General features: G+C 40.0%; 1 protein-coding gene across 5 annotated transcripts in view; it reads right to left on the bottom strand.

Moving 5' to 3' along the window:
• Nucleotides 1-8044: 8044 nt before the first annotated feature.
• Nucleotides 8045-14638, bottom strand: part of LOC108784710 (UDP-glucuronosyltransferase 2A1-like) — a 35791-nt gene continuing 29197 nt past the window's right edge. For all 5 annotated transcript variants that reach the window (XM_018553586.1, XM_018553588.1, XM_018553587.1 and 2 more), the window contains one exon: nt 8045-8330. In XM_018553586.1, coding sequence (XP_018409088.1) covers nt 8051-8330 — 280 coding nt within the window. In that variant the 3' untranslated portion in view covers nt 8045-8050. The remainder of the gene's footprint in view (nt 8331-14638) is intronic.

Here is a 14638-nt window from a genome sequence, read left to right as displayed (position 1 = left end):
TACGTTTGGATCCTTGGTCCAGTGGTTAATTTGAATCCTTATCGCTACTGGTCTTTATTCTGTACTACTGTAGTTAGTTAAACACTGGGCAGATATGCTAGAAGGAAAAAGCAGAATGCTAAGCTCAGTCCACTCACAGGGAAAGGGCAGGACCTGTAAGTGTTAACTGTGAAAGAGAAAAATTAAGTGATGATAATCACTAGATGGGGACCTGATAGCGGGAGACTCCCGGCGACCCCTGGCAAATTGTCATTCGACCCCCGAAGGGGTTGAGAACCGCTGTTCTAGAGTCTTATATTTAAAATGTACTACAAATTACTGATCAAGCTAATGTTCTATGAGCTATATAGGTATTAGAGTTTTAACGGGTTCCTTAAGACCTAAACATTATTCTTTTTCAAGGGTTCCTCTGGGGTAGAGAGTTGAGAGGTTGCAGTAGAGAAACATGGAGGCTGCAATGTTTGAGCTCTGTTTCAGGACATGTTGGCTGCCTGGCTGTCATGCAGACCCTCTTAAGTACTTTGAGTTACTGACTAAAACATACACTCAATGGCCACTTTATTAGGTGCAACTTGCTAGTAGTACGTTGCACCCCCTTTTGGGATGGACGTGGTCAGCAACAATACTCAGGTAGGCTCTGGCATTTAAAAGATGACCAATAGGTACTAAGAGGCTGAAAGTGTGCCAAGAAAATATACCACCACCAGCCTGAACTGTTTATACATGGCAGGATGGATCCATGCTTTCATGCTGTTGATGCTAAATTCTGACCCTACCATCTGAATGTAGTAGCAGAAATCGACTCATCAGACCAGGCAACGTTTTTGCAATCTTCTATTGTACAATTTTGAGCTCTTGCAAATTGTAGCCTCCGTTTCCTGTTCTTAGCTGACAGAAGTGGCACCTGGTGTGGTCTTCCGATGCTGTAGCTCATCTGCTTCAATGTATTGTGTGTTCAAAGATGCTCTTCCGCATACCTTGGATGTAACGAGTGGTTATTTGAGTTGCTGTTGCCTTTCTATCAACTTAAACTAGTCTGGCCATTCTTCTCTGACAACAAGGCATTTTCATCTAGAGAAGTGCCCCTCGCCTGATATTTTCTCTTTTTAAAACCATTCTCTGTAAACCCTACAGATGGTTGTATATGAAAATCCCAGTAGATCAGTTTCTAAAATACTCAGACCAGCCTGTATAGCGCCAACAATCATGCCACGTTCAAAGTCCCTTTTCGTCCCCATTCTGATGTTCAGTTTGAACTTCAGCAGATCGACTTGACCATGTCTACATGCCTAAATGCATTGCGTTGCTGACATGTGATTGGCTTATTTAGATATTTGTGTTGAGTAGTCGAACGGGTGTACCTAATAAAGTGGCCAGTGTGTGTGTATATGTCAGTAAGCTCTTCTAACTAATTTCTTCAGCAACCTAAAACAAAAATGAAAGCCTATTGGCATCTAATTTAAACAGGCCCCTATTATGATGTGTTAAACATCCCCAAACTAAAGTTAAAGGTTGCTTTAAAACCTTGAAAAAAAGCTATGTGAAGCTTACTGAAAGCTTTCCAAATGCTTTTGTCAAATGTTGCTGTTCATACTGCTCATGTATACATGGGCTTCATCTTGTAAAGGCCTTGCTAAACAAAATAAGAAATAGCTACTAGTGTATAGAATCACTAACTTTAATACTCAGAACATGATTAGAAATAGTGTGTATATGTTCAGGGCAGTAAGTCAGCTCTGTAGTTGCAGTTTGGATCACTCGGTGGTTATCATAATTTACATTTCATTACCTGCCTCTGTTACCTGCATATGCTTTGAACAAAAAACAAAAGGTCCGGTAACTGCATCAAGAGTATAGTTTAGTGGTAAGGGATGCACCGAAATTTCATCTGCCGAAACAGATCGCACAAAAATGGCACTTTGGGCAAAATGCAGAAAGTACAATTTTTTGCTGAAATTGTGGTGCATTAGTTTCTCTTTCCTACTGTGTGTTGCTCTGTCCCCTCTTGACACAGCGCAGGGGAAGGAGAGAAACTGTCATGAGGCCAGGCAGGGAGGAGAGTGGTATCGTTGTCCCAAGAGGCTGAGCTCTCCTGCCCCGCTCAGACTCCTGTGGCAGATCAGGATGAAGACTGGTGTGGGGGCGGAGACAGCTGTCACAAGAGGATGCAGGGGAAGGAGTCGGCTGTCAAAATAGAGCTCTCCTCCCCGCCGGCTCAGCCTCCTGTGACAGCGGGTCAGAATGGAGAGTGCGGGTGCAAGCAGTCAGTGATCGCTGACTGTAAATAATTGACATAGTATGTTTACTGTTTCCCCAGTTATGAATGAACAGGAAGTGCTCTACATCACTTCCTGTTCATTCATGTTTGTGGACATAGTAAACATACTATCTCCATAAGTTATGGATGAACAGGAAAACTCAGTGTAGAGTCTTCCCATGAATAACGGGCTGCAGAAATAGATTTAGGACTGTCCTCACTCTCTTTTTCTATTGTAAAAGGGAAATATCAGGACTCTGTTTAGACCCCTAATATTTTTCTAGAGCCCCCAACATTAAAGTAAAAAAATATTTAATAAAGTTTAGGAAAAAAATTAGAAAAAAAATAACTCGGTTTCTGCCTTTTTTTTTATTTTCGTGTTTCAAAATTTAATTAGTCTCCTAGTTAGCAGCAGTTTACTTCAAGATTATCTTTGTTTTGCATGCTTTGATTATATCTCTACTTGGAAGACGTTTAGAGCCAATGAGGTCATCATTTGAGTTTGTGTTTAAATTAAAAAAATGCAATTGTGCAAGTTTATTTTAGTTTATAGCAAGTAGTTTATTAAAAACGTTTTAACAAAGAAGCTCTACAAATGATTAATTGTTTAATACATGAAAAGAACTTAACATGATTTATGACATTAAATGCCCCAAATCAGTGCATGAGTTTTGTAAAAAGCAAAATACAATCATTCTTTACAGCCAAATCAATTCCAGTGTAAAGAGGACAATTCCTGTAAGGCCAGCTGCCGTCACCATTTGGCATGCTGCAACGCCAGAGAAAGGGTTAAAGCACAGCTACAGACAAATATTAAAGACTCTTCATTTATACAGCATTAAACATCTTGTTTTAATACAAGCAGTGTAGGTACCTGAATTTAACCTGGTATCTGCTTTTTGCAGTCCCTATATTGCATAGCTCAGTCTAGGAGAGGGAGAATCAGCACAAGGAACCTGTCTGTTGTCCTGCAATCCTCATGTGCTAACAAGGAGCATTCTGATAGATGAGTGTGAAATGACACTCCACAAGCACCAATTTGCTGCTTAGCCGTTCATCACTGTCCAGTGACAGGCTTGGGAAGAACAAGACCTGTAATACTTAACAGGTAAAGGCAATCATTTTATTAGATTCAGATAGTGGTGAGGAGTTAGAACCACTGTCGAGTTTTTAAAGTGTCCCTGTTACCATGTTAGCACCCTCCCTGTTAATTATCCTGATCAATGCCATGGGGATTTTAAGTGAGGGTAAATCCAATTTCTTTTTTTTTTGCCAACAGAACAGGATATCTTTCAATGGGGACACTTGTTCCCATGACAACTGTCTAAAAGGTGATTTCCTTCACATTGGGAAGATATATTTACTTACTGTTGAGTTAACAAGGCAGGAAGTGAAGGCAACAGGACACAATGACAAAAAAAAATAAAAAAATTTGACAGCAGTTTTAACCCTATTCTATCTAAAATGGGAAATAAATTGGTATTAGATATTTAAAATCTCAGATGGTAGGTGCTCCTTACAAACCAGTTATACAGACTGTTAAGTGTATGTTAAGGATTAAAAAAGCTCACCATTCTTCCATGTAGAGCAAAGGACATGCTATCCCAAATGCTCACCCCACACTCCTCAGCAGTCAACCGTGCCATATGCCAACTTGCTGAGCTTCATCTTCTCACTTCCTCTTGTCAGGTCTTGTTTGCAGGTTAATCCTCCATCCTGTATGACATCTGCCGGATCTCTGCATGGACCTACATACTTTTAATTAGATGTCTGGCTCTTGTTTCAAAAGTCTGACAGACTTTTGGAACAAGAGGCAGAACATAAGGTTGGCATATTACGTTTTTCCCCCCACTGGTGGACTGCAATAATTTTAGAAATTGCTGGCTGTCGGCGCTATGTGAGGCAATTGGGCTGATTTATTAAAGGAGTTAAAAATCTGTAAATTCCTGTTTAAGACTGGATATTCAGTATGAGCAGGAATTTGTTCACATGATTCAATAATTGAAGTAAATATTCACGCAATTAAAATTCTTAACTCCTTTAGTTTATTAGCCACAATGTGTACATACAGCCAAGACTGACTACTGTTCAGGGTTTACATAATTATATAGACCAGAAAGTAGAGTAAATCAGGGTTTTGGGGAACCTCCGGCCCTCCAGCTGTGGGGTAATTACAGATCCCATGATGCATCTGTCTCTGGGAGTTATGCCTGTGAGAATCTTGCAATGCCTCATGGGATTGTTTCCCCCACATCTGGAGAGCAGGAGGTTCCCCACCCCTGATTTAAATGAAGTAATTGTTTTACCTTCACTTTGTCCAGCTCATGAGCATCCTGAGGAAATTTCTCTTCATTGTTTTGATGTTGTGTGGCTTGTCAGGATTTATCTGTCAGCTACAGCTCCCTTTGGCGTTCATATTCTTTATTTGTTCTACCTGAAGGTCATAGAAAAGGTTGTTCAGCTTCTAGATCTAGCTCTAAGTGGACTCGTCAGGTTGTCATTTAAGCTTATGAGTTGCTGGATAAAGTTCCTGTTTCTCCTCATTCTACTAGGGCAGTTAGTACTTCTTGGGCATTTCAGAATCAAGCTTCTGTTACTCAAATTGCAAGGCTGCAATCTGGTCTTCTGTTCCTCCTCTGTGGGGTTAGAACTTGGTCTTCTCAACTTTTGCTATGTTTTATCAAGTTGATGTTTCTGCCTCTTTTGATGCAAATTTTGGCAGAAAACTTCTTCAGGCGGCTGTTTGAGCATTTCATCTGTTTGTTCTAGTTTTTATGCCCCTCTGTTTTGGACTGCCTTTGAATGTCCCTACGTCTCAGAATTCTTCAGAGCTATGTCCCTCAATGGACGATAGGGAAAATAGGATTTTGTTTTTACCGTAAAATCATGTCCTTTGAGTCCATTGAGGAACACTGCTCCCTCTCCTCGTATCCTTTCCAGCTTTTTTAATTTGTTGCCTAATGTCCATTTCTCCTGGCGGCAGCAGCATAAACCTACGTTTTAGAATTCCTCAGAGCTCTTCCCCTCAATGAACTTCGAGAAAAGGGTTTTATGGTAAGAATCAAATCTTATTATATTGCAGCTTACCAGATCATAGATTTTTTTTATTAGGTTAGAACACTTTACAGTAAATACAAAAAAATACCTGTTGATCTTGCCAAAAATGCAGTGTCCCAGAATCTTTAAGTTGAATTGAAGCTAATCTTGCTTAAAAGCCTCTCCTAATCATTTCTCCCTCATGAATTGGACATGAAGAGCTGAGGACATTTGTATTCCATATCAAGAGACAACTATAGCTCTCTCTCCATAGATACAGTGTGGCACAGACGATCTAGAACAGGAAGTGTGTTATTTGCAGGATTATTATTATACAGGATTTATATAGCGCCAACAGTTTGTGCAGCGCTTTACAATATAATTACCCAGGTCACTCTAAAGGGAAAAAAAAGCATAAAAGGAAAACGAATAAGCTGCAATATAGTAAATTTCTTGTGTTTGGTTTTAGATATACACTAAACAAGCAAGCTTGCAGGTTTCTGTACTACTTCAAGCTTAAATTAAAAGTAGTAAAACATTCTTCTGCATTCCCACTCCCTCCATACTCTGCCAGCACCTCAATGAGCTAACCATCTGAAAATCACTTGACAAGTTATATTGGTTCAATGTGTTTTTGGTTTGTGTATGTTATTGTGTATAAGATATAGGGACATTAAGGGGGTTGTGCTGCACTTACTGTCATTGTACTACTAGAAGCTTGTTGAAAGATTGGCAGTAGCTTTTTTTAAAGCCTTTTTTACAAATTGCATCTGCTGTACCCTGTAAAGAAAAAAAAACGTAATACTGGCCTGTCCAGTGGTTGGTTGGAAGAAACGTGCAGCGTTCCACGGGCTGATACTGATCCACAATTCTAGTTGTAAGGAAAAGTGTGTTCACCGCTTTGATTCCTCCCAACAATCCTATGTTACTACTATGTCCTGCAGTAGCTAGAGGTCTGCAGACGGAACCAGGGCAGCCATTGGGGACATGCTATTCTACAAACCTGAAGGGTCAAATAGTATCAGGTCTTCTAGAAGAGAGCAAAGTTTTAGCAAACTGACCACCGAACAGCTAAGTATATTTGTTTTTTTTCTAACATGGTACTGCAGATGCCAATTTTTTAACCCCCTGACAGTGTTGCTTTAAAATGAGTCAGCACTCCCATTTACCATTAGGATCTGTGTATAACATCTACATAACTGAACTGAATTTGCTTTAAAGGCTTCAACCAAGCTGCTTGAAGCTTGCTTAAAGCTTTTTAAAATACTTTGTAAAAGCTTCCGTATACATTGCTCTTTCACATACTGAAACCTGTATATACAGATGGCCTTAGTGTTACTATTCACACATTACTTACTATATCTCTGATTCCAGGTCTACTTAAATTCTTTCTGATGACACTGAACCAATCTAATATGCAGATTAGGATTTCCTATGTAATGTTGACTTTCACCGTATGAGGTTTAATGTATTGAAGCAATTCAAATGGTGTGACAGCCAAACAAAATATCAATAGCATCCAGCATATTTCTTTTATGACCAGTTTCCTTTACATCTGAGGATACATAAGCCACTGACATTTCAATAAACGTATGTAAAAGATTGTTCTTTTAAATATAGTGATTTAAAATGTGTACATCTATCTAAAACAACCTGCTATAACTGAAATGATAAAATGTAGGCAGCCATTACTAACCCCATTCTGAAAATGCTGGTTACCTGTCTGTTAAGTCACTGGCCCAGGGCAAGTATGCAGCACGTGTGGTTTGTACTCCTGACCTCTGTTCTTGTTTGGGGTCAGATTCAGGAAGTATTAAAGCGAAAAGACCATCATGACAGACAAGCACCTAGCATTTTTAATAGGAGAGTTCAGCAATGACAGCCTAATTAACGCATAACAAATTACCTTTGAGGGCCTTTTTTGGCAAGCTTTTGTTTGGATCAGGTGGGTTTTGCAATCCCATACAAGTCTATGAGAATGCAAAGCCTGCTTGAAGCCGTCAGAAGTATGTCAACTGCACCTATCAATGAATTCTAAACGATCTCAGAAGCAAGTCAAACTAATGCCATTGGCACAAGCCCAAAGCCTATTGACACATGCCCTAAAGGTAACCTGTACAGAGAAAATGGTTAGGATACTGTTGTAGAACTCATTTTGAGTTGTTGATAGAACAAGCATAAGGACTAGGAGTTCTGACTTTTTTTTCACTTGACTAGCTGGATGCTCACCCTGGCTCATTGAATGAAAATGCTGAGGCCAGAGACAGCCAGGAAATTAACATTTTTTGAAGTTCAATTATGGCAGCTCCCATATTTCTCTTATGACATGTTGTTTACTTTAAAGGCATATTCCACCCAGATCTGACATTCTAGTTAGCAGTTGAGGTTGATGATGGGCTGAATGTCCTGGCTGCTTATTTATACTCTGATAGCACCTATATTTAGGAACGTGTGTAGATCTCACTCCACCAGAGTAATCCAGTGGTGATTCTTGTCACGATCTCCCTGAAAATGAAATACCATTGGTGAGTGGACTGATGGAAAGTTTTTCAAATATCTGTTATACATAACTATCATTAGTAAATAAGCCAGCTTGGTAGATGCACTAGTCCTTTATTATACATTTGTAGAATGCTTGGCAGTAGTAAAAATTTAGTGTTTAAAATACACTTCACTTGACTTTGTACTCAAGGCTTTTATTGATCAAAATAATACAAATTCTAAATTGAACAGCTATTCAAAATACTACTCAAGCTATCAATGCTTTTTCTGCTTTTTCTTGATTGGACGGCATTTTCTACAAAAGAATAAAAAGATCTTGACATTTATGTAAAGAATAGCGAAAAGGCAGACCAGCAGGACTCCAATGACATCCAAGCAGTGGTACTGATACCAAGTCAAATCATGGGAGGCAGGACGCAAATGCTTTGCTCCTTTGTGACGCATGACGAACTCTATCCAGAAAACGGCTCTGTCTAGTGGTTTCATTGGCTGGTCATGGTGGATACGTGATATCCTTAAGGCATTTTCTTTATACCTGAAATTGACCCACATTTGCAATAAATGTCATGGTTTTATAACAGTAGTAATATACATACTTAAAGATGAATCAGTGAAAAGACTTCGGACACATATGCATTAGTTTCTGTTGGGAGCTTATCCCGTGTTTTACATTTTTTTCTCTATTGGATATTTATCAAAATGTTTAATGGATTTCAGTTTTAAAAAAAGGCGCTTAGGACGGTATCATCACATTTTCATATGCATTCATACATGTAACAGCTACTGCAAAAATAGGATTTCTGTACTCATTGTAAAAATCCTTTTCTGTGCATTCATTGGAGGACACAGCTTAGAAATTGAATGTTAACTACTGGGTTATAGTGCCACCTGCAGGAATAGGAGACTAGATATATACAAAATAAACAAAAAACAACCCAGGAGTGATCCCTGCTGATGACCAAACCCCTACATTGCTAGCAAGGGGCAGCAATCAACAAAACCAGAGGAGCTGGTGCAGTGTTCTCTAATGAATTCATAGAAAACAAAATGACGGCAAGTTTAACAATACTATTTTCTTTCTCAGCTGTTGGAGAACAGGTTTTGAATCTTAACTACTGGGATGTCCCAAAGCAATGCCTTATAGAGGTGGGGGACATCAGCAAAAAAACAAACTGAAAATAGAGAAGCCTTTCCTAAAAGGCAGGGATGCCACCACCTTTACATTCAAAGCTAGCATCCAAAAATGCCAAAACATCAACCTTGTAAAACTCATTAAACTTATAAACAACCAACCAAATGGCCACCTTACAAAACTGAGAAACCGACGCCTGATGGCAATAAGCCCATTACATACTGACTATCGTAGACTGAGCCATGACTGGAAAAGCAGATTTTTAATGCCTACTCTATCTTCTGACGAATTCAGAAAGAGGAAATCATGGCAGAGGAAGCTAAAAGGTCCTTTCATGGTCCATCTATCAGAGAATCCAACTTATGAAAGGATACAATAGCACTCAAATAAACTCTAATATTCCTGACCATGACTAGAGAGTGAGTGCTAATGTATCTCTTTCTGATAAACAGGTCTATGACAGAATGATGACAGTACAATGTTCCCATGCAAATGACAAGATGGCACCAATATCAGTAGAAAAGGTAGCACAACCTTATTCTTATTGTTGCAGGACAAGGCCATCAATTCGAAAACCCTTCGAAATGACAAAAAAAAAGGCCACCTTATGGAAAAGGGTTAGGGCCTATTCACACATACTATGGGGACCTGCATTTTACCACACCAGTTCAATGCAGGGCAGTGCAAGGACACAAAAAAATCAATTGTTTTCTATGTGTCCCAGTCACACCACAAAGTAAGTATGATGAGTGGTGCGCTGTGATAAAATGCAAACATGGTGCATAAAGTTGAAAAAAAATCTAAATAGCGACAGCTCCAGCAGTGTGCGTTACAATGCACTAGCCCGTCAGCTAAAACGGAGTGCTTTAGTGGAAAGGCAAGTGTGAATGGGCCCTTAAAAAGGGAATCTCCCTTATGGTCTCAAAAAGAGTTTCAGAAGTGCTAAAAGCACCAGAATAAGGTCCCACAACATCATAGGTGGTTTAACTAGAGGAGTGTGTAACACCCTAAATAAAGACAAGAGAAAGGAAGCCAACGGATTTTGAAAATAAATAGCCAGTGCCAACACCCGGTCCTTAATGTTGGTCCAAAGCCCGCTAAAGAAAAACCAAAATCCTGGCTATAGACAAAGAGCAAGGATGAGCCCCTAAGGACACACACAAAGCAAAATAGGCTTTACATGTACAATAATAGATCTTCGATTAGTGGTCTTATTAATCTTAAAGTGTATTTCCACTTTTGCAGTAAATTTGAGGAAAATCCTCTATATGTTCGTTATGTGTTCCTATTCACACAGCATACTGAAAAGTTCTTACCGTTTAGATGATTTGTTAAATCTGGCAAGATGGCTGATTCCAGGTGTTTCTTAGCCCTTTTACAGTGGCCTGTCCTTATAGAAAGACATGGGACTCAAATTTGAGGATTGTGTTTATCTGATAAGCATCATTAACATACAATGGTCATGCCACCTTAGACCCCACACAGATATTTGAAAGAAATAGAAGCTGGAAGAAATTTCAACCCTTAAAACCCTAACCCAAAGTAAAAACTATTTAAACTGCAAGAAGCATTTTTTAATTTATTTTTTAGCTTATGCTATGTGAATGGGAACATGTAACAAATATAAAATAGGGGTTATCCCAATTTGGCTGTGAAAGTCTTACTAACCTTAAGCATGGCCAGTATTACCGCTATCCCCCAATACCTTGTTTTCAACAGCCAGGCAAGCTGGGTGTCAGTCGAAGTGTGTGGTTGGGGATTCTGGATCTTTAAAAAGTTTTCCTCCATGTGGGATACAAAGCCTTTCATAAATTAAAGTAAAGGAGTCCGAGTCCCAGGGCAGGGAGGGCCACAGGGTTCATGATGCTTTCCCAGAGGATGGGAGGGTGCTTCCATGTTCTGCAGTGGTTTCCAAATAGCACACAGGGAATCCTTGAGTAGCCTTTCAACAGCAATGCCACAGTGCAAAAAGGATTAGTAACCTTTTCTAAAGACTCACTCACAAAGATGCACCCCAATTCCTCTGGGCTGCATTGGATCAGACAGGCTGCCGCACATCACAGTAATGGTAATATGCATATAAGGGATGATATCACGTCAAATAGTGGGGAGGACGTGGAATCCTTATGGCTGGAACTGGATATGACGGACGATAGTCGTAAACTAATTGTGGGTATTTGTTATAAACCTCCAAATATAGGGGAGGAGGGGGAGGCTGATCTACAGTCCAAAATAGAAATAGCTGGAAGGGAGGGCAATGTAGTCGTGATGGGCGACTACATTGCCATTGCCAAATGAATACCGTTGGGTAATAAAAGTAAAAGATCACAAAGAAAACCTGTATGGCTGAATAAAAATGTAAAGCATCACATAAAGGAAAAGCGAGTGGCATTTATAAAATATAAGATGGAGGCGACGGCATTGGCGTTCCATAACTACAAAGAATGTAATAAAAGATGTAAACTAGTAATACGGGCGGCTAAAATAGAGTGCGAAAAGCATATTGACACAGATAGTAAAAAAAAAACCCAAAAATGTTACCAATATATAAACAGTAAAAAGGGGAGAAAGGAGCAGATAGTCCCAATAAAGGACGAAAGCGGGAAGTTAGTCACAAATGACAAGGAGAGGGCCGAAGTGCTGAACACTTTTTTCTCCTCAGTATACACTCAGGAGGGAAACGGGTTTGACGTCCATGATAAAACACAGAGTTCATCACAAAATATAGCCAAGTGGTTGACGGAACCCATGATACAACAAAGACTTTGGGGTTGATTTACTAACCTTATAAACACACCACGAACATGTATACACCTCTGTAGTGTGTTCCCTCCCAGCATGATCTATGGGTGGAATCTAAACACCTTTGTAGTGTGTACACACCCAGCAGGTGTGTTGTGCAAAGCCCTGCATGAATTACAAGGTGATGTTGTGTAAATTAGCTCTATGTTGTGTTGCTTGCGTTGATGAATGCAGGAATGTAAATGCATGAGCTAACCATTTTTGTCTAAACTGTGAAGCAGCATTATATATGCATCATGTGCATGATTTTTCCATATATGGCATTAGTGGAAATATGCTTTTAGAGACTTTTTGGTTGATAAATACGTTTTGCTGTGTGAAAATCACACGCACCTGGTGCGTGCGTGTGTTTAGGTTAGTAAATCACCCCCTTAGTCTTCCTGAGAGACCATAATGTACAAGGGTACAGGTACTCGTAAGAATGAGATGACTCAGGGACCTATACACACACAATAGGTTGGACTTATGTCTTTATTCAACCTCAAATACACCTCAAATGTAACTATGTAACCCCCAGTACCAAAAGGTCAGGGCCGGATTTAATCTTCTTGCCGCCCCAAGGCCAGGTTCAAAATACTGCAGCCATTAGTAAAAGCAAACACCTTTACCCCCCCAGAAAAGCAACGGGGCTAGGATGACCAGTTATGGACAACTGGCACCTCACAAGCAAGCAAATGGAAAGAATGGAAGATGAAGGAGGGAGACTGGGTGGGTGGTTGGCTTTATAAGCAGCAGTCTAACAACACCAGTGTTGAACAGATATGCTCTCTCTGTCATGGTGAGGAGCAGAACGCTTCTAACATAAGTTGGGATGTTGCTAGCCCAGGGTTTAGTCCCACAGGCTATCCATAGGAATGTAGGGCTGCTGCAGCCGAATATGCACATGGCAAGCAACTGAATGCATTCGAGGGCAAGACCAGGGAGACTGCCAGGTCTATATTTTCTGGTTTGTAACCTAGACAGCAGCATGATTGAAGAACAAAAATTTCAGCACAAACAAGAAACTAAATATAAAAAAAAAAGGTTCTAACTCCTGACTCTATCCGAAAATTTGAGCCTTGCTATCATAGTTAAAGTTTGGCTACCAGCAGGGACAGCCCCTAGGCTGTTCTTTTGCTTTTTGTATGTACTTTGCATTCTACTCCTGCCGCTGCCACTATAGCCCAGTAGTAAAGATTCAGGATTTGAACAGTATACTCTAATAAACTAAAGAGAGAGGAAGCTTAAAGTGACACTAAACTCAGCAGTTAAATCTTAAAAATGCATTCAAGTACTTTAACTATTAACAAAAATGTATCTTATTTGTGTATCACTCAGCTGTAGTTCCTCAAATCATCTCTGAATGGGTGCAGACACTGTCCTTCCTTCTGGAGGGTGGCAACTTTTGTTCCCCATGGTCCCTGTGTGTGTTGTAAAGTAGTCACCGCTCCAAGCTTGCTGATGGACTACAATCTTAATACAAATTAGTAAACTAAATGTGAGATTGTAGTCTATCACAGGAGTAAGCTTGGAGCGGTGGCTCCTTTACAACACACAGGGACCATGGGGAACAAAAGTAGCCACCCTCCAGAAGGAAGGACAGTGTCAGCCCCAATCCAGAGATGATTTGAGGATCTACAGCTGAGTGATACACAATTAAGATATGTATGGAATCTTTCAAGAACTGTCTAGATACTTTTCTCAGTGAACAAGACATACAGGAGTACAGGTAATCTTAGTAACACACACACAAAACCCAAAGGTTGAACTTGATGGACCTGTATCTTTTTTCAACCTTACAACTATAACTATGTAACTTAACAAAAATGTATTTTATTTGTTCACACACGCAGAACAATACACCCCCCCTTCTCGTCCCCCCCAGATAAAATATAAAAAAACCATCATCTGCACATTCCCTGGTGATCCAGTGGTTGATTAGTTAGGTCTGGTTACTAATCAATCCTTTCGGCCAGACCTCAGAGCTGTCAGAGTTCCGGCCTAAAGGACCTAGTGAGTGCCAGAGCTGACAGGAGCAGCTTTGCGGTCTACATCTGACAGAGGTGCAGACATGTAGCTGCGGGCTGGAATTGGCCTGCGATACGGTACTTGGAGACCCCCTGCAGAGCCTTCCTTCCTCCTGCTGACCAGGGGGTCATGTCTCAGTGGCTAATGGGACTTGCATTTTCTCCATTCACAGATCCTTTGAAAGGCTGAAAAAGTTTCTCTTCTGCCTGAATATTTTGTAGCCTGCCATTGTTTTGTCCTGCCCACTAACATACGCAACCTTCAGTTTATGTACCTGCTCTATCTCTGGGTACTCTACCATGATGATCCTGTCATCAGGTTCTAGCACTAAGAAAGCAAACTATAATGTGCTGGTTTAGCTTTACCATGGTCGTTTAAAAAAAGGCACATTTAAAAACCGGGAATGTGCAAAGTTCTTCTTGTTTCGTGACTTTAAAGCAAATAAAGCCCAATTAATTTTCATGAATGTAGGGGGGATTGAATGATAGGTAGAGGACAGGCTGGTCACATAACCTGTCAAAGTTATGTGGCTGGTCAATCCTCCTACCACAGAGTCTTCTCAGCATCATTATGCAGAGAACACTCCTTAGGACATCGTAAACTCCACACTAAGGCCTGCATTTTCTGAATTACTAACAAATGCGTGAAGTAAACATTGTGGTGTTCAGTGAGTAGCAATATCTAATTTACATTTTAAAAAGGTCACATAAGCCCATAAATACAGGCAAGCAGTAATGTATTTAGTGCTAGGTCACTTAGTGCTTAGTTAAATTGCAGTGAAGTTGGCATAAGATACATCACCATATAACACACATCACCATGATACAAGACTAATTTTAACTGCAATTATAATTTTACCTCATGGCATTTTTCTCATTAAAATGTTTAGTTCAAATCATATA

This window comes from Nanorana parkeri, unplaced genomic scaffold (genome assembly GCF_000935625.1).
Source record: "Nanorana parkeri isolate BGI_ZX_2015 unplaced genomic scaffold, ASM93562v1 scaffold124, whole genome shotgun sequence".
In the NCBI taxonomy this organism is placed as follows: domain Eukaryota; kingdom Metazoa; phylum Chordata; class Amphibia; order Anura; family Dicroglossidae; genus Nanorana; species Nanorana parkeri.
Note: the sequence above shows the minus strand (reverse complement) of the source record. Positions and strands in the feature narration are given on the sequence as shown.